Below are 19,807 nucleotides of genomic sequence, written 5' to 3'. Positions count from 1 at the left end.
ACAAAAAAGGGGAAATCTGTTGAGCACAGTAAAGCTAGGAAAGGCATTAGTGAAACGAGGGGCTTCCGTTGTCACTTAATTCAGCCATTTCATATGAGCCTGTAGCCCCAGTGCAGCTTACGAATAACTACTGCTTGCAGTGTGCTTTGTTTAACTTGCACAGGGGTTTGTTCTTATATTTCATTATTCATTGCCAATATGAAAATTATTCCAATATTTCACATATGCATTCAGATTTCAGGCTTCTTTTGAGAAAAAGAATCTGAAGGCTCGGCAGTACCAGCTGAATGTTTTTCTTGGCTGGCTCTGGCTGAGTTGATTCCAACTATCCCTTTATAGTTGGAATTCGTGATGTATGGTTTTGACTTTGTCTCGCCCCTCCCCTGCCTTGTATTATGCTGAACATTTACCCTCATTTAAAATGTTACCTGCCTCTGCCTCTGCCCAGCCCATGGAAAGTATTTGAATAAGCAATCCTGCTCTCCTGCTTTTTAGATAAAGAATGAAGTCCAGAGAGGGGAGCGGACAGCTGGTTCAGTGCCACACCTACCCTGGAATTCCCACTAAGAGCTGCTTCCTCTGGGAAATAGAAACTGGTGGGGAAAGATAAGAGTGACCCATCCCTCATGGGTGATGCAGTTCAAGCAAAGTGTCAGGGGGAAATCTTAACCGCTGTTTCTCAGTTATAGAAAACAGAAACTAGAACCATGCACGCACATTCATGAAAAATGGGAAGCCCTAAAGTAAACACCTTTTGGGGAACTTGGAGAGAATTAATAAATACATGATCAGAGCACCACTGGTCAGCAGTCAAAAGAAAGAAAGTAACCCTAACCAACTTACCTGTATGTTTAGGCTGTCTCTGGGGTAAACTCATTATTCAAGCATTGGGATGGCAATTGATGAGGCTGGTAGTTGAGAAGGCAAGGTGGCAAGTCACTTAGAAATTGGATGGTTTATTATTATCCACAGAAACAGCAGAATGTCTTCCTGGGGACCTATAAACACTTTCCAACAGAACGTGGGGACTAGCTGGTGGAAAAGTGATGGAGTAGACATGGCGTGATGCCAAAGTGGAAGCAGGGAACTTTTACTTTGTCTCGATGAAGGTAAATTGGACTATAAATGGGTGGGGCTGACTCCCAGAGGACCTATTAGCCATGGCTGGTATTTGTTGAGGGCTCACTCTGTGCTAGACTCTGCCCTAAAAGGTAGACATGTGTGATATCGTCGCGTCTAACATTACTCATGTCATTCCTATTGTCCCTCCCTCTTTTATAGATGGGCAGACTGAGCACCGGGGAGATCGAGTAACTTTTCCAAGTTCACTTAGCTCACAGATGACAGAACCAGGATTCAAAGGCAAATTCTCAAGCTGCCTATCCCCAGAGTCTTCCCACTTAACACCCAACCGGCTCTATTGGCCCTGAGTCCTGGCCAAGGATGTGGTCTGGCCAAGTGATAAATGCCCTGAGAGTCCCAAATCCAATTTAGGTTGTCCTAGTGGTAAATGCACAGCATGTTCTGCACCAAATCTCACACGGTGCTTGAGATACACCATTTGGACTGGGTGGCATATCCAAAAACCAAAAATGTGCATTCCCTGCATGCAACTAGTTTGAGGAGCGGGCAATTGTCAATGAATCTTTGTCCTGAGAACATGAGTACATAACTTGGGCAACTTTAGTCTGACACATCTTAGTTCCACCTGGGGCACGCTGGTAATATCTATAATAAAGGTAGATCCCTGGCAGCTTAAGCAAATTACCTTTTCAGAGGGAGGGCAACTTGGCTTGTGGAAGAGGAACTGGAGGCCCACGAGAAGGTGAATGCATGAGGCTGGTGACAAGCAGGGGGAAGCCCTTCTTTCTGCTTCCTGGAAGCCCCTCTAATAGGGGTTCAGACCAAAGGGAGATGCTTGAGAGGAGCAACCCTGGAAGGGTAGTCTTACCACTTTTGGAGCAGACTTAGAGGAAGGAAATCAGGACAGTGGCGAAAGGGATCATTCGTATGCTCAAGTATAAACTGTAGGGCCCTGAAGAAATGAGTGCCTGGAGGAGGCAAGCGTCACATTTTCATAATTGATCTAGCAGAGAGAATGGTGCAGCTGGAGCTCTTGGTTTGTAAATGCTGTTAAGCTCTTCTGGCTGGAGAACTGTTACTCTGGTCAGGATAAGCTGCCAGAAGATCTGGCAAATACAAGTGATAGTTGAGTTTATTGCATCTGGAGAAAAGTAATCCCAGTTACAAGTTTATGATGCCCAATAACAGCCCAGGCCATGGTGTTCTCTGACCTCTGTGGAAAACTCAGTTCTCTACTCGGAATACTAATACAGGGCTAGTTGCTATTTCTCAAAGTTCTTCAGTTCCACCAATGTTTACTGAGCCCCTGTTTTGTTTTGTTTTTTGCTTTTTAGGGCTGAACCTGCATGTGGAAATTCCCAGGCTAAGGGTCTACGCTGCAGCCACAGCAACACAGGATCCGAGCCGCGTCTGCAACCTGCAACCACAGCTCACCTCAACGTCGGATCCTTAACCCACTGAGCGAGGCCAGGGATCAAAACCACATTCCTCATGGATACTAGTCGGGTTCTGCTGCACCACAAGGGGAACTCCCCGAGTCCCTGTTATTAGCAAAGAGTGGACTTAGACACGATTCAGGAAGAAACATGCAAAATGACAAGGGGGTTGAGAAAGTCATGGTGTGAAAAGAAGCTTCAGAGATGAACTTCTTTGCTGCACAGGTGAAAGCGCAGGGGGATGTATAGTGGATTGTTTTTGTTTTTAACATTTTTTAAATTATAGCGAATTGTTAGTATATGAAAGATAGATACAGACTCTGCAAAACCTTTTATCAGTCCTCTCTTTTGAAAAATGATACTAGGAACAGTAGAATTCTGGTCTTGTGCTATATGCCTTGAAATGAAATCGGGACATATATTAAAATGTATTATTCCACCTGGAAGCCAGTAAACTAAAGGCACTCTTATTCATGAACTCGTACAGGTTGAAAAATAAAATGGCATCAGATAAAATCAAATGAGAGGTCACAATGCATGTAGAGATTTCCCCTCTAAACTTTAGAGCTTAATATTGGGAAGAAGAGGGGGAAATATCTCAGACTATGTTGTTAATGTCACCGTCAAATAGAGTAATCCACTATCCTTTTTTTATTCGTTTTTAATTCCTTAAAAAATTTTAAATCTAAGTCAGATATATGTACATAGTTTAAAAAAATTGCATGGGTTCTACAATTTGTAATGGAATGGAGCAACATTTCGCCTGTCCCATGTAGCCTTTTCTTCCCGTATTTATGTCTATATTTCTAAATAATATGCTTATCCTGGCAGTTTCTCACTCCGCATTCTTTATATTATTTCCTGACTTCCTGTTTTTGGAATTGGGCATTTACTTCTCTTCAGCTCACCCACATACTTCCTCTTCTCTTTTTCTCCCAAAGTCATTTTCAGAACTAGGATTCCAGTTGGGGGCTCAGCAGGTTGAGAACCTGACATAGCATCCCTGAGGATTTGGTTTGCTCCCTGGTCCCTTGCTCAGTGGGTTAAGGATCCAGCGTTGCCACAACCTGCAGCATAAGTCAGAGATGCACTAGGATCCAGTGTTGCTGTGGTGTAGGCCTGCAGCTGCAGCTCTGATTCAACCCCTAGCCCAGGAACTTCCATATGCCATAGGTGCGGCGGTAAAAATATAAAAATAAAAAATAAAGAAAAAAAAGAACTGGGATTAAGATTTTTTGTTTGTATCATTTCTCTTTTCTGGAGTTTATAAATTTTTTTTGTACTCACCTGGCTTTCTCCTTATCTATCATTGTTTATCCCACTCAATGGGATATCTTAGCCGATATCTTTTAGATGGCTATCAATATTTTCTCCAACTATACAAAGGAATAAAATGATCTACAAATTGTGTTTCTCCCTTCCCCTCCCCCCTCCCCAGCCCCCACCACTTCCATCTGCAATGGTTGCTTTCTTGGTCTCCCGTGTGGCTGTCGCTCTGGCTTTTCTCTTCATCACCATTTCACTTTGGGTTCCCTGTGCCCTAGGTGACCATATCTAATGCTTTCCGACACTTTGCTGAGAGATGTCTTCCAGTGGCTTCCTGAGAAATACATACTGGATGCAAATTTCTTTTTTTTATTTTTCTCTTTTTATTTTTTGTCTTTGCGAGTATGAAAACTCAAACGTCTCGTCCCCTCTTTTATTGATTGATCATTTGGCTGCAAGTAGATGTCCAGTCTTCCAACAGCTAGTGCTTCTCCACAGCTGGCGTTGCAGGTGAGGAGTCCGATGCTCTTTTGATTGCCGATCCATTGAGTGGGAACTTCTTGTCCTAGAATCTCTTAGGCTACTCTCCTTATCTTAAGTGTTCTGAAGTGTCCTGCGCTGTACTTTTAGAGTTCATTGTTCTGGGCACTTGATGAGCCTTTCTAATCTGGAGCTTCATCTTGTTCGCCCTGGGACATTTGTTGAATTCTTTCTTAGAGATTTTCTTCCTCTCCATTATCTCTGTTTCAGCTTCCTGGATGTTGCACCTTCTGGATTGACCCCTTAATGGTTTTATCTTTTCCACGAATTTTCCGTCTGTTTTTTGGTTTGTGATGATCTCTTGATGATTCCTTTGACTTCATTGTGTCTATTGTACTTTTTAGTATGCAGGGTTTTTTTCTTGTCTCTTTTTTCCCCTCATAGAATTCTGTTTTTGTCTTATTGACATAGGAATTCCATCGTCTTTGAACTCTCTGAGTACATTCATTTCGTGTGTGTGTGTGTGTGTGTGTGTGTGTATGTGTAACAGTTTGTCCTGCTCCTTGCTTTCTTACTGTATCCAGTGCTTACTTTTTTCTCTTTGTCCTTTTCGGCCTTGTTCTTTGGCATTAGAGGCTATTCTCAAATGTCTGGTAACCTTGGTTTCCACTCATATTTAAAAGCAGATGCTAGATTGGCTAATGGCACAGAGAACTCTACCCAATATTCTGCGATAATCTATATGGGGAAAAGAATCTGAAAGAGAGTGCATGTGTGTGTATGTATAACTGAATCACTTTGTTGTACAGCAGAAATTCTCGCAACATTGTAAATCAACTATACTTCAATAAAATTTTAAAAAATGAAAAAAATTTAATATAATAGAGTGCTAAATGTTAACAGTCAGTTCTGGGGGGCAGAGTCAGGTGGCCTGAAAGCCTCCATTGTTAGTACCTAGAGGTCTTTCCTCTACCATTTAGTGTTTCCAGGGGAATCATTCAGTCTCCTGATGAAGAGATGGGTTTTTTGGAGTTCCCTTCATGGCTCAGCAGAAAGGAATCTGAGGATCCATGAGGATGTAGGTTTGATCCCTGGCCTCGCTCAGTAGGTTAAGGATCTGGTGTTGCCGTGAGCTGTGGTGTAGGTTGCAGATGCTGCTCAAATCCCTCATTGCTGTAGGCTGGCGGCAACAGCTCTGATTCACCCCCTTGCCTGCGAACCTCCATGTGCTGCAGGTGAGGCCCTAAAAAGACCCCCCCCACCCCCCCGCAAAAAAAAAAAGATGTTTTTTTCGGACAACAAAGTTGGTGATAGAGGTGCAGGAACACTTTTCTCTCTTAGTGAAGGTCTATATCTATATATCTGTGGCTTTGCAGACTCAGAATTGCACTTAAGATCCAGGAGGGCTGCAGTTGTTTATAAATATTTCTTCTTAAGGGCATCAATTACTTGTGTTAAGTGCTTTGAGAGGTAATGTAAGTCTTAAGTAGAGAAACATGGTATTGCACAAATTTGAGCTTCTCAGGTTGGGTAAACCTGTGACTCCTGTGGACAGCAGCATGTTGGCAGCTGCTTGTTACCCATTACTGACCAAGGTCCAGAGGAAGCTGTGCTAATGTTAGGGGACCATTGACTGAAACTGCCCACCTTGGCCAAGCACAATAGCTGCTCACGTGAGTTGTCTCAAGCAGGAGGCCCTGATACGGAACATGATACTGCCCTGAAGACTAACCAGGAGGATGTGGGAGGGGCCAGTAGGAGGGTGGAGAGGACCAGCCTCCCAGGATCCTTGGCTCTGGAATCCATCTTGGCTGAGAGGTGCACCTGCCACCAAGAAGGACCCTGAGTCAGATCAAGTAAGGGCCGAACAAGATGATTGGCAGAGACTACCTGGAAACTAATCCCTTTACCATAAAACTGGAGACTGCAGTTCTCCTAGGTTCCCTTACCCTGGCAATCTCTGCCCAAGTGCCCCTTCTCAATAAAATCTTTTGCTTTGTCAGCATGTGTGTGTCCTCAGACAATTCATTTCTGAGTGTTAGACAGTCGGGCCTGGGGAGGGGTCCACCTTCCTGCAACACTAAGAGGCTCTGACTATAAGGCTTCCCCTGAATTTCTGTACCCTGGAATAAAGCACCTGGGGACTTACTGTGGAGGGTGGCCGTATGTGTGCGTTCTCAGCTGCAGTCCCCTGGAAATGTCAACAGCTCTGTAGGTAGACCTTCACAATTGGTGGGGGGGCGGGCAGCATGTTACCCCCAAGTGCTGCTCTTGGGCTTTCTCTGGGGAGAATTGGCTGGTTTCCTTTGTTTTATTTATTTATTTATGCTTTTTAGGGCCGCACCTGGACGGCATTTGGAGATTCCCAGGCTAGGGGTCTAATCAGAGCTACAGCTGCTGGCCTACACCACAGCCATTGCCACAGCAACATCAGATCCAAGCGAGGCCAGAGATCGAACCGGCAACCTCGTGGTTTCTAGTTGGATTCGTTTCCACTGCACCACGACAGGAACTCCTGGTTTCTCTTTGAAATCTGCCTCTTACACTACAGCCGTCCTTATTTTGCTAAGTTAGTTGTCACTCTCTGTCTCCTTCCATCTTCCAAAGATTTGTTGAAATCTCTGGGCTGCTATCACATGCCCTTGGAGCTAAGGCATTTTTGAAAATTCTACTCTTCTCATTTTAGTGGTGTTTCGGAAGGTAGAGTAGATAAAAGACTGTGGTTGAATTCAATATATATATATATATATTTTTAAATTCTTTATCATGACTAAAAGCTCCTCAAGGTAAAGAACCAAGTATTATGTTTGCAGGGTTCTTAGTGCACTTAGTAAATATGGATTAAGTGAATAAATGACCTCTGCTTTAAGGTCTCTCTGAAATTCAGATAATTTAGCTGCCAATGTGGTATTTTCTCCGGATCATCTCAAGCTAACCTTGAATGAGGGAGGGGGGATCTCGGTGAAGCCAGATGCCCACCTCGGAGCAAATGTAAGAAGCCAAGCTTGCTCATCATACTTCATTGGATTTTATGGTTATTTCTGGAGTTGGCATTTTCCAGAAGAGTGTTACCGTCAGCCTCTCCATATGCCTTTCTTCTCAGCAATATTATTGAAACAAAATGCCTGGGCATTGTTTTCTGAAGTCAGATGTAGTTTATTTTCTTTTTTTATGTATATATTCTTTTATTTTTAAATTCATATTCTTTTATTTATTTGTATATATATTCCTTTGTTTTATATATTCTTTCTTTCTTTTTTAATTACTCAATGAATTTTATTACATTTATAGTTGTATAACAATCATCACAACCAAATTTTATAGATTTCCATCCCCAACCCTCAGTGCATCCCCCCCACCCTCCAACCTGTCTCATTTGGAAATCATAAGTTTTTCAAAGTCTGTGAGTCAGTATCTGTTCTGCAGAGAAGTTCATTGTGTCCTTTTTTTTAGATTCCACATGTAAGTGATAGCACTTGATGTTGATGTCTCATTGTCTGACTGACTTCACCTAGCATGATAATTTCTAGGTTCATCCACGTTGCAGCAAATGCCGTTCTTTCTTTCCTTTCAATAGCTGAGTAATATTCCATTGTGTATAAGTACCACATCTTCTTGATCCACTCCTCTGTCGATGGACATTTAGGTTGTTTCCATGTCTTGGCTGTTGTATATAGTGCTGCAATGGACATTGGAGTACGTGAGTCAATGTGTCTATTCTCTGGATAGATGCCCAGGAGTGGGACTGCTGGATCAAATGGTAATTCTATGTTTAGTTTTCTGAGGAATCTCCATACTGGTTTCCACAGTGGTTGCACCAATTTACATTCCCACCAACAGTGTGCTAGGGTTCCTTTTTCTCCACACCCTCTCCAGCACTTATTGTTTGTAGACTTTTTGATGATGGCCATTCTGGCCGGTGTAAGGTGGTACCTCATAGTGGTTTTGATTTGCATCTCTCTAATAATGAGTGATGTTGAACATCCTTTCATATGATTTTTAGCCATCTCTATGTCTTCTTTGGAGAATTGTCTGTTTAGATCTTCTGCCCATTTTTCGATGGGGTTATTCATTTTTTTGGTATGGAGCTGAAGAAGGTGTTTATAAATTTTGGAGATTAATCCCTTGTCAGTTGATTCTTTTGCAAATATTTTCTCCCATTCTGTGGGTTGTCTTTTCGTTTTGTTTAGGGTTTCCTTTGCTGTGCAGAAACTTTTAAGTTTAATTAAGTCCCATTTGTTTATTTTTGTTTTTATTGTCATTACTCTAAAGGTGGATCTGAGAAGATGTTGCTGTCATTTATGTTGGAGAGTGTTTGGCCTATGTTTTCCTCTAAGAATTTTATAGTAGCAGATGTAGTTTCTTTATGAGGAATTTAAGTTGGCTCTTTTTAAATATTGGAAAAAAAAAAACCCCTTCCAATAGTCTTTTTTTTTTTTTTGTACTCTCAAGCTAATGCTAATCAAAAATGGTATTTGATTAACCTCTTGAAACACATTCTCCAAATACGCCTTGAATGACTAAGCTGATAAATTGGATAAAATTAATTGCTAGAGGTTACGAATTCCTGTGAATCATTGCAATTTATTCTGCCAGTTTTCTCATGCTACATTGTTAACTGTGGAGATGGAACAGATACCAGGTACCACAACACTAGCTACTGTGCTCTCCCAGAGCAGAACTTGAAAAACTCTTTCAACACTGTCTTATGAAATGCAGTTACTGGATAAACTTGAACCTGTTTTTTTGCTTCTTTTGAATTTGAAATACATTTTATATTTTAAATTGCTTTATGGATGCGTGTATTATGTTCATCCTTTCTCTTTGAACTCATTGTTAGAATGAAAAAGAGCTCTTTGTTTATTTTCTACCTTGTTGATCCATGTTTAAGAAGGCAGGCACTTGATCTTGAGAGAAGGTTGCAATAGAGTTAGAAAGTAATCCACAGTTAAACACAGCAATTGTTCCACCTAGAACTTTGGGCATTGATATGATCTTAAATTAAAAGTGATATTTATCTATGAAGTAATACTGGGGGAGTTGCAATGATAATGTTTTGAAATCTGATAATAGGGTTCTATAAGAAGACATGAAACCAGGGTTGTTTGTTCTGTAAGGAAAAGACTTTCTTTTGGAAGGTAACCTTTAATGCCTGTCTTCAAATACGTGAAGAGTTAGTTATTATTCCAAAGATGGTGATATATTATCTTTTAAGATGTTCTGTAGATAAAACCAGGGAAAATCAGTTTCAATTGTGACAGAAGAGTTTAGGTTAGAATGCAAAGCGAACACCCAGAAAACACGTGGATTGCATTTCTCCAATAAAGATCTGACCATTCGCTAGACATTGGTTTGTATAGTTTTATCCACTGATTGTGATCCAAAGCTGAGCTTTGTTCTCAAGATCCTGAGGTTTTATCATTCTGTCACCATTCAATTTTGTACCTTTAGAATGTCACTTTTAAGATCTCTTCCTGGAAACATAAATGCCTTTCTCCGTGTGATTCGTGTGATTCTTAAAAAGTGGTAGCTGTGTTCCTTATTGCATTATCTGTACCTATGCTGATAGTGAAATGGGTATTTAAGAAAATGCTATATTCTAAGCAGATGCTTAAAATTCCAGATTGAGGGTGACTTCTTAAAGCTACTAGATGAGCAGGGCTTTTTAATTTGCTTTCTTTTCACTTGCTGTGTCTTGGTTTTCAAGTCCCTGTTATAACAGATGTTTCCTTTCTAAGACAGAATATAACTTATTAAGAAAACTTCAAATTCTATATGTTGGTGGGAGGGGACTCTCTGAGGAAGGAGCCTAGTTTCTCTTGGTCCTCAGATACCACCACCTAGTGGGTTTAAATGACTCATGTTGTGACATTTAGAGCCAAAGCTCTTCAGTAAAGAGTTGAATATTTTATTTGTAAATAGTTCTTTTTTTTTTTTTTTGCTGCATGTGGAACTTCCTGGGCCAGGGAATTAAACCCTTGCCACATCACTGACAATGACAGGTCCTTAACCCACTTAGCCACCAGGGAATTCCTAAAAAGTTTAAAAATTGTGATTATTTTAGTCCTAGTATATATTGTCCCCTCCGTGGCACAATTAACCTCAATAATTAATTTTATTATTATTTTTTAAAATAAAGCAATTGTAGGAGTTCCCGTTGTGGCACAGTGGTTAATGAATCCGACTAGGAGCCATAAGGCTGCGGGCTCGATCCCTTGCCTTGCTCAGTGGGTTAAGGATCCATGTTGCCATGAGCTGTGGTGTAAGTCGCAGATGCAGCTTGGATCCTGTGTTGCTGTGGCTCTGGCATAGGCGGGCATCTACAGCTCCAATTAGACCCCTAGCCTGGGAACCTCCATATGCTGCAGGGAGCGGTCCTAGAAAAGGAAAAAAGACAAAACAAAAATGAAAACAAAAACTAAGAATTGTATAGCATAGGGAACTATATTCAATATCTTGTGATAACGGTAATGGAAAAGAATATGAAAAACAATGTGTATATATGTGTGTAACTGTTTCACTTTGCTGTACAGCAGAAATTAACACATTGTAAATGGATTATACTTCAATAAAATAAATTAAAAACAAAAGAAAAAAACAACAAATAATTTGTGATTCTAAACTTTACCTTCTCATTCTGTGGATTGAGAAAAAAATCTCTTATAAATATTAGACAATCTGACAATTTCTGAAAAACAAATCTTCCATACCTCCCAGGTTCTGCCATAAATTTTGCATGTCATGGTGTCTTCTCGTCATTGAAAGCTTTTAAAGTTCATTGAAATATGAACATGCATTTTAGATACACATTTTGAAACTTAATTGAAAATGAGATCAGGTGTTCAGCTAATGTGGCCCATGCACTATCTAAATTGTTAAACATTAATTATGATGCCAAAGATAATTGTGTTTTGAGATGGTTGATTCTACATCTCTCAGCCAAGTAACCCACAAAGTGGAGTAAAGATCTTACATTTAAGACTAGTTTGATCTTTGAGGGAGGTGCCAAGAACACACCATAGGAAAAGGACTGTCTCCTTAATAAATGGTGTTAGGAAAACTAACAACCACATTCAGAGGAATGAAATTGAATCCTTGCTTCTCTTCACATGCAAAAATTAACTCAGAATGGATTAAACTCTCAGGCCTGAAACTGTAAAACTATTAGAAGAAAACATACGGAAAATACTTCTTGACATTAGTCTGGGCAACGATATTTTGGATATGACTCTAAAAGCACAGGCAACAGTCAGAGTTCCCTTGAGGCACAGCGGGTTAAGGATCTGGCATTGTCACTTTGGCAGCCAAGGTTTTTTCTGTGGCATGGGTTCAGTTCCAGGCCCAGGAACTTCCACATGCCACAACCACAGCCAAAATAAATAAATAAACAAATAAAGCAATGAAAGCAAAAGTATACAAATGAGATTGCATCTAACCAAAAAGCTTCTGCCCAGCAAAGGAAACAACAGAGTTGAAGAGACAACTGATGAAATGGAAGAAAATATTTGCAAACCATACATTCGCTAATGGGTTAATATCCAAAATATGTAAAGAATTCAAACAGGTCAGTAGCAAGAATGCAACCCAATTAAAAGTGGGCAAAGGACCTAAATTGACATTCCTCCAAAGAAGACATACAGATGGCCAACAGGTATATGAAAATATGCTCAATATTACTAGTCAGCAAAGAAATGCAAATCAAAAGCGCAATGAGATATCACCTTATACCTGCTAGAACACCTATTATCAAAAAGACAAGAGATAGGAGGTGTTAGTGAGGGTGTGAAGAAAAGCGAACCCTTGCACACTGTTGGTAGGAATGTAAATTGGTACAACCATTATGGAAAACGGTAAGGAGGCCCCTCAAAAATTAAAAAAAAGAACTACTATGTAAACTAGTATATCCTGGATGAATAAACAACAAGGTTCTACTGTATAGTACAGGGAACTATATTCAATGTCCTGTGATAGCCCAACATGGAAAAGAATATGAAAAAGAATATATATATGTATAACTGAGTCACTTAGCTGTACAGCAAAAATTAGCACATTGGAAATCAATTATGCTTCAATAAAATAGAAAAATTACATGAATTCAACAAAGAAATTCGTGTCCAGAAAAAAAAAAAGAAAACACACCATTGTAAAGCAACTGTTCTTTAATTAAAAAAGGGCAAAAAAACCAAACAAAAAACTAGAACTACTATATGATAGCACTTCTGGGACTATTTCCAAAGGAGATGAAATCAGTTTCTCAAAGAGACAACTACACTTCCATGTTCACTGCAGCGTTATTCGCAATAGCCAGGATAGGGAATCAACCTAAGTGTCCCACTGAGAGCTGAATGGATACAGACAGTATGGTGTGTGGAGTTCCCTCATGGCTCAGTGGGTTAAGGATCTGGCGTTGTCACTGCTGTGACTCTGGTTACAGCTGTGGCGTGGGTTTGATCCCTGGCCTGGGAACTTCTGCATGTTGTGGGCGCAGCCAAACCGAAAGAGGATGATGTGTGTATGTAGTTAAGTATACACATATACACAAACGATGGAATATTATTCAGCCTTAAAAAGAAGGAAATCCTGTAATTTGTAGTAACATGGGTGAACCTAGAAGATATCATGCCAAATGCAATAAGCCAGGCATAGAAAGACAAACACTGCCTGATCTGACTTATATGTAGAATCTAAAAGCACCAGACTCGTAGAAACCAAGAGTAGAACAGTGGTTACCAGGAGTGGGGGGTGGAGGAAACGGGGCGATGTTGGTCAGTGGGGGCAAACTTGCATTCATGTGGGAAGAATAAGTCTAGAGATCTAGTGTAGAGCGTGGTGACCTGGTGACCGTAGCTAATAATACTCTATGGAATACCCGAACTTTGCAAAGAGAGTATATTTCCGGTCTGTCATCACACACAAAAACAGATAACTGTGTGAGGAGATAATGCGTTAATTAGCTTGATTGTCATAAACACATCACTCTGTGTATGCATATCAAATCCTCGTGTTGTGCACCTTAAAGATATATAATTTTTATTGAAACATTAGATATGGTCCCCTTCTAGTTTCCTCCTACCCCCCCCTTGCTTCATGCTCCTTTCCTTTGCATTCTTCTTTCCTTTCTTACTATTTATCATTTTGTTTCTATGGTTGTGATACAGAGCAGGAGTATAATTTTTAAAGTAAACCCTTCCACTGTTTTTAATGTTTTTTTTTTTTTTTTGGCTTGTGAAGGAAGAATTTAATGGTTTTCTCCAGAGTTATATTCTTCCTTGATATATTTTTCTCTCTATAATGAGTTCGTGACTCATGAAAAGAATTAAAAGAAGAACTTACCTCTCTCCTCTAGTATAAATAAGCTGTGTGTGTGATGTATACATTTCTTTGTTCTTTGATGGGTTAAACGTAATATAACCCAGATAAGCTAGGTTTTCGTACTGCTAAGTATTTTTCATCTGTTCAGAATTATGATCCTTTTTAAACCCTGCTTCTGAATTTCAGTGTCTAAGGTAGAATGATTTGGTTGACCAAATTCCATTTTCTTTCTGTCCTTTATTTGTTCTAGATACATTTCATATTGCTCTTCAGTCGACAAGGGAAATTACGGCTGCAGAAATGGTACACGACTCTCCCTGACAAGGAAAGGAAAAAGATCACCCGGGAAATTGTTCAGATTATTCTGTCTCGTGGTCAGAGGACAAGCAGTTTTATTGACTGGAAGGAGCTAAAACTTGTTTATAAAAGGTGTGAGTAACTTTATGAGAACTGAATTTCTCATTATTGTTTGGTTTGTTCCATCGTGAACATTTTAGATTGCAACACCCATTTCATCATTTATTGAAATCTTAGGAGACTGGAGCCCGAGTAGACTAAATAGAAGAGGATGCTCATTTATTGAAAGGCCCTCCGTGTGCCAGAGTGGCTTCTAGATACTTAATTTTTGTGCCAATAATGCACACATGCATTCAAGAAATGTCTTATGAGCACCTGTTATGTTTCCAGCACTGTTCTAATGGCTATGGATACAGTAGCCATTAGACCCAGAACTGACATCAGACACAGTCTGAATAAGACACAGAACATCCCTTCTCTCATGGAACTTATTAAACAAAGCATTTTTCAGTTAGTAACAAATGCTGTGGAAAAAATTGCAGCTTAACATGATGCAGAGGTGGGCATCTCTTTATTATGGTTATTATCACTCATGTTTGCAAATGAGCAAACGGAAGCCGCTGAGAGTTTAAGAAATTAGTCCCAGTAACAATATTTGAGTGGTAATTGGTGGAGCCAGCATTCAAATACAGATTTTTGACTTTAAAGCCTGTATATCCTCTCTTTACTGCACCAGCTTCCCATGGTAAGACCATACTGGAAGAGGACCTCAGATTATAGATGAGGAAGCTGAGGCCCTGAGAGATGAAGTCGTTTTGCCCATGAAGATCCAGATAACTGATGCCTAAGCCAGGACCAGAACACAGCCAATCTGACCCTGCATCCAACATCACACTGCAGCTTTTAGAGGGTAAAAACACACACTAGAAAGGGTCTTTCGGAGTTCCCAAAATGGCGCAGTGGGTTAAGAATCTGACTGCCGCAGCTCAGGTCTCTGCTGAGGATTAGGTTCAATCCCTGGCCTGATGCACTGGGTTAAAGGATCTGGTATTGCCATAGCTGTGGCTCGGATTCAGTCCTTGGCCCAGGAACTTCCATATGCCATGGATGTCACCATAAAATTTTTTTAAAAAAGGCTTCTTGCAAGGGGTGTTTAACAAACTGGAAGAAGAAGGAGGTAGCATCCGCAGGCTATATGCAATGGAGTAAATTACCAGGAAGTGCCTGGGCAAAGCTTCTTTTGCTGGGTCCAAGGTCAGAGCTTTTTGTTTTAGCATCATGAGAGATGTCAGCAAAGGCCCCTTCATAAGCATCTCAGGAATGTAAAGGCAAAGTCCCAGGAAAAGCTTGGTGACAAAAAGCTTGTCCCTCTTCTCTGCTTGTTGGTGTCTAGAACTTTGAGCTCATTTGTAATTTAAACGAGTGCATGAAGAATAGGCTTCAACAGTTCTTTCAACAGATACTTACAGCTTCTGGGTACACACTGGTGGACAGGGCAGCCTCAGTCCCTGCCTTTGGGAAGTGGCTGGTCTGGTGGAGGAGAGACAGGCCAAGTGATATGGGGTGAAGAGCACAGGGCGCTTTGCAGGGGAGATACAGGAATGCAAAGCCGGGGCATCTGATGCAGTGAGAAAGGATGGAAATTTCCTGGAGGAAACGGCATTCAAGCTCAGAGCCACTGGAGGAGCAGGAGAATCGGGTGGGGAGGAGTATTTTAGGCAGAGGAACACACAGGGGAGGGGAGGACTTGACAAGCTGAGGGTAGGAAACAGCGCAGTGCAGTGTAAAGGGAGAAGGTGGGCAGCATGGGAGCCCTGGTCAGGGGTCTGTAGTTTAGAAAGCACAGTTTGTAATCCAGGGAGGAGCATGAATAGGCACCCCAGGCCCAAGGACTCTGTTCCCCGATAAGAGCACCTCCTGGTAAAGTTTTGTGGAGGACCTTTTCACCTAATTAACCGAAATACTCCCATCACCACCATAGTTTCTGCGTATTCTATTTTACATTTTGGGAGGATGTTGGATGTGATGAATAATGATTTCTCTCTCGGAGGTGACCAGGGAGAGTCTCTAGGGAGGAGGGGTAACTGCTTGTTCCCCCCAAAAAAAGCCATCTTCAGGTCGTGTAACATGTCACCATATTTTACGTTTTCTTTTTTTTTCTTTTCAAGGTATGCTAGTTTATATTTTTGCTGTGCAGTAGAAAATCAGGACAATGAGCTCTTAACACTAGAGATTGTGCATCGTTACGTGGAGTTGCTGGACAAATACTTTGGAAATGTAAGTGGCGCCCTGGTTTCTTAGAATTAGTCTGTCTCCAGGCCGGCTCTGACTTCCGTTCTGTCTGTCGTCACATTCTTTCTCCCTCTCAAGTCCAAAATAGGAACAGCCTTTGCACCGAGGATCAGAATGCAAGGCTTTCTCCTTAGTAAATGGGAGATCTAACGCTTTCAGGAGGCAGGTGTGTGTCTCCAGATCACAGCCATGCTAGACACCTTGTTTCAATGAACTGGAAATTTAATCCTAAAAGATTCGATGATATTTTGTCTCTTACTCCTCCTGATCTGTCTTATCCCCTCTCTGGTTTCTTTTACTAAGCTCTGAGCGTTCTTGCATATTATTTATACATAAGAGAAATCAAACATCCGACAAATGCAACAAAAATCTCTTTCCTTCATGTTGCTGTTCAATCTCTATGCAGTTACTGCCAAGAAGTACAGTCTTCAAGGTGCCCTGAGCCCCAGAACTCATTCACTCTGTGGCATCTTGCAGCTTGGCTTCACCTTGACTGTTCCAAGGAAATCATCGTGGTCCATATCAGGGATGCTGCTGCTGCTTTTTAATTAGTTTTACCTTTCACATTTAGGTCTTTATTTATTTATTTGGTCTTTTTGTCTTTTTAGGACCGAACCCACAGCATATGGAAGTTCCCAGGCTAGGGGTCCAATGGGAGCTGTAGCCACCCGCCTACGTCGGAGCCGCAGCAACCTGGGATCCAAGCCTCATCTGTGACCTACACCATAGCCGGATCTTAACCTGCTGAGCAAGGCCAGGGGTTGAACGCTTGTCCTCATGGATGCTAGTTGGGTTCACTAACCACTGGCCACAATGGGAATTCCCAGGGATGCTTCTTAAATCTTCACCTGCCTTAACCTCTCTGCAGCCCTGGACTCTTGCTTATCAAAATCCTGTCTTTAAATCTGCTCCTTTTATTTCGCCCTGACACTGAGTTCTGCTGCTTCTCATCCTGTGTTTCTAAAGGCTCCCACGTGGCTTCTTCTCCTGCTTCCTCCCTCCCCCTGCCCTCCAAATGCCCTCCTTCTCTTTCTGCTCTCCTGCATGACTACTGGACTTTCTCTCCTGGAAACCCATCACCGGATGACTCTTCTTCACTCCGCTGGGCTTCTCATGGTCATCTCAACGTTCACCTGACAAGAACTAAAATCACCTCCCTAGAACCTTCTCTGTCTTATGATGGAAATTATGATGTCCCAAGGTCCTTCAGTGCCAAAGGACAGTGTTTCTGATATCTTTCCCCACCCTTTGCTTAGGTTTGCCTCCGTCTCTTCAAATTGGACTCAAATTCATGTCCTTCTTTCTCTCTCACTAGTGTAAGCTTACTTGGGATTACAGTTTGGCTTTTCTTTTAAACCTCGTCTCTGCCCCTTCCCGCCTCTGGGCTTGTCTCTGCTCCCCTTTCCTGGCCTATTTGTTAGCATCTTCCTTCCAATGCACAGATCTCAGGTGACATTCCTCCCTCAGTTGCTCTCCTCCGTCCTTAATGAAGAAAACTCAAAGAAATTTCTTTGTCTGGCATTTATGCTTTCTAAACGTTGGTCGCATACCACTTCTTCAACCTTCTCGCTTTGCTTTCTTTTTATCCCTGACACACCCAGTGCTCCAGCGACACGGAGCAGCCTTGTATCATCCTTAACTTGTGCAGGATTTGCTTGACAACCAAATTGCAAGTCTCTTGAGATCATGACCTGGGACTTCTTAGTTTTGTTTTTTCAGCACTTGGAACCAGCGCTGGGCTAGACTTTAGCAAATGTTCCAGAAATATTTCATCTAGTTCACAGTCTCAAGAAATAAATCAGTGAAGGCGTTCCCTGATGAGCCTAGCAGTTAAAGATTTGGCATCGTCACTGCCGTGGCTCAAGTTCAGTACCTGGCCCAGGAAATTCCACATGCCATGGGTGTGGCCAAAAAAAAAAAAAAATTAGTGGATTTGGAAAATGTTTTCTTCATAGTAATATTCTCTTCCCTGTTTCCATGCTCACTGAAGATTTTTAGTAAGTGCTGTTTGGAGAATTTGCTTTCAGAATAGTTTTCTGTACAGTGTTTTATTTAGTGGAAGGAGCAGCATTTGAGATATTGATTAAGGTTTTATCCAGTTTGTTGCAACAGTTTTCACATGAATGAGTACCTTAAAGGTTTTTGAAATAGTTTTCCCTCCCTTCCTCCCTTTCCCTCTTTGATTCTTCTTTGAAATAATTTTCCCTCCCTTTCTCCCTCTCCCTCTTTGATTCTTCTTTTTTTTTTTCTTCCTTCGTAAATGTTATAAGACCTAAATGTTGCTTCAGGGATTTCAGGTTGTAGGTCAGTGCATAGAAGTAATAAGACAGACCAATTTTCTTTCACGCTCTCCCCATTCACTAAGTTTATTTTCATTTTTTAACAAGAGATTTGCAAATATATAATGGCGTGTTTTCAGACCTGAGATTATTCCATTTTATGCTTTCAATTATTCAAATGAATTCCGACATGGCGGTACTTTCATTTGAAATAAACTGCAGATGTGGTTTTTTTCAAAGCCCAGAAGGAATTCTCCAGAGGCCCAGGTTTTCCTATAACCTACCTTCTCCCCCTCATTTCTTCACTCTGGTTTGACCTGTTGTGTTTTCTTAGATTTATGCAATGAGGGTCATATGAATTGGGTTTGAATTTTGATCCCAACCTTCTCTGACCGCATGTCAGATGTTTCTGAACATACGTTGCTTTCTCAAGAGAATTTGAATCCCCTTCACCAATGCTAAGCCCAGTTAGAGTATAAGCAGACCTGGAACATATTTCTATTTCTCGAACATTAATTTTTCATCCTCTTTTGGCATAGCTTTAGAAGCTCTGTCTTTATCATGGACCAAAATTTAATTCACTAAAAAAATTCAATGAATCTTTCATTAAGCTAAGAGCAGCTTAAGAGCAATTCAAGGCTCTGTGCCCAGTAGGTGTTCAGTTCTTATTAATTAACTGATGAGTAAACCCAGCAATTCATGACATCGTCTCAGGAATAGCATCCTTCTCTTTGGTTTTCTTTTCCTCCTGTGTTAATACTGAGCATTTTCTTGGATTTTTGCCCTTAGATTATCCCAGGGAAAAAAACCCTCTGGACTGAGCTTTTCATAACGCTAGAAAGTATTACCGTCCAATGACAGATAAATCAAAATCTCTGGCTCTTAATGTATGTTTTAATTTTTTTTTATTTTTTGTTTTTTTTTTTTTTAGCACTTTTCAATTCCCAGGAGATTTACCTGGATTAATGTGTTACTCTTTCAGTCTTCAGTAAGTAGCATTAAGCCCCGTTCATAGAGGGTAAGAGGCAGTACCTCAGAGTCTCACAGTAGATCAGGCGCAGTCTGAGGATTTAGACGCCTGCCATATTGTCCCATTGCAGGCTAGCCTGTTAAGTTTTTACTGATGCACTCAGAGGGAGTGGAAGTTGCTGTTCCAGAGAGGTTTGATCTTGATTTAGGGGGTTTTGTTGTTGTCAGAGGAGGGGGTCCTCCGGCTCCTGCTGGATCCCAGTGTCGGCTCACTCACTCAATAGACCCATGATTTGGCTCCTCATAGACCTTTATTTCACAGATAAGAAAAATTGCACTCAAAGTGTAATTTACTTTGCCAGTCTCATGGGGGCTGTTGTGAGGATCCAGGAG

General features: G+C 41.1%; 1 protein-coding gene across 2 annotated transcripts in view; it reads left to right on the top strand.

Moving 5' to 3' along the window:
• The window catches only part of AP1S3 (adaptor related protein complex 1 subunit sigma 3), a 77,893-nt gene that overhangs the window by 44,171 nt on the left and 13,915 nt on the right, over positions 1-19,807 (top strand). For both annotated transcript variants that reach the window (XM_047773633.1, XM_047773634.1), the window contains exons 2-3: positions 13,828-14,006; positions 16,043-16,151. In XM_047773633.1, the coding sequence (XP_047629589.1) occupies positions 13,828-14,006; positions 16,043-16,151 (288 nt within the window). The remainder of the gene's footprint in view (positions 1-13,827; positions 14,007-16,042; positions 16,152-19,807) is intronic.

Source organism: Phacochoerus africanus, chromosome 3 (assembly GCF_016906955.1).
Source record: "Phacochoerus africanus isolate WHEZ1 chromosome 3, ROS_Pafr_v1, whole genome shotgun sequence".
NCBI classification, from domain to species: Eukaryota; Metazoa; Chordata; class Mammalia; order Artiodactyla; family Suidae; genus Phacochoerus; species Phacochoerus africanus.
The sequence above is the reverse complement of the archived record's forward strand: the minus strand, read 5'-3'. Positions and strand labels throughout refer to the sequence as shown.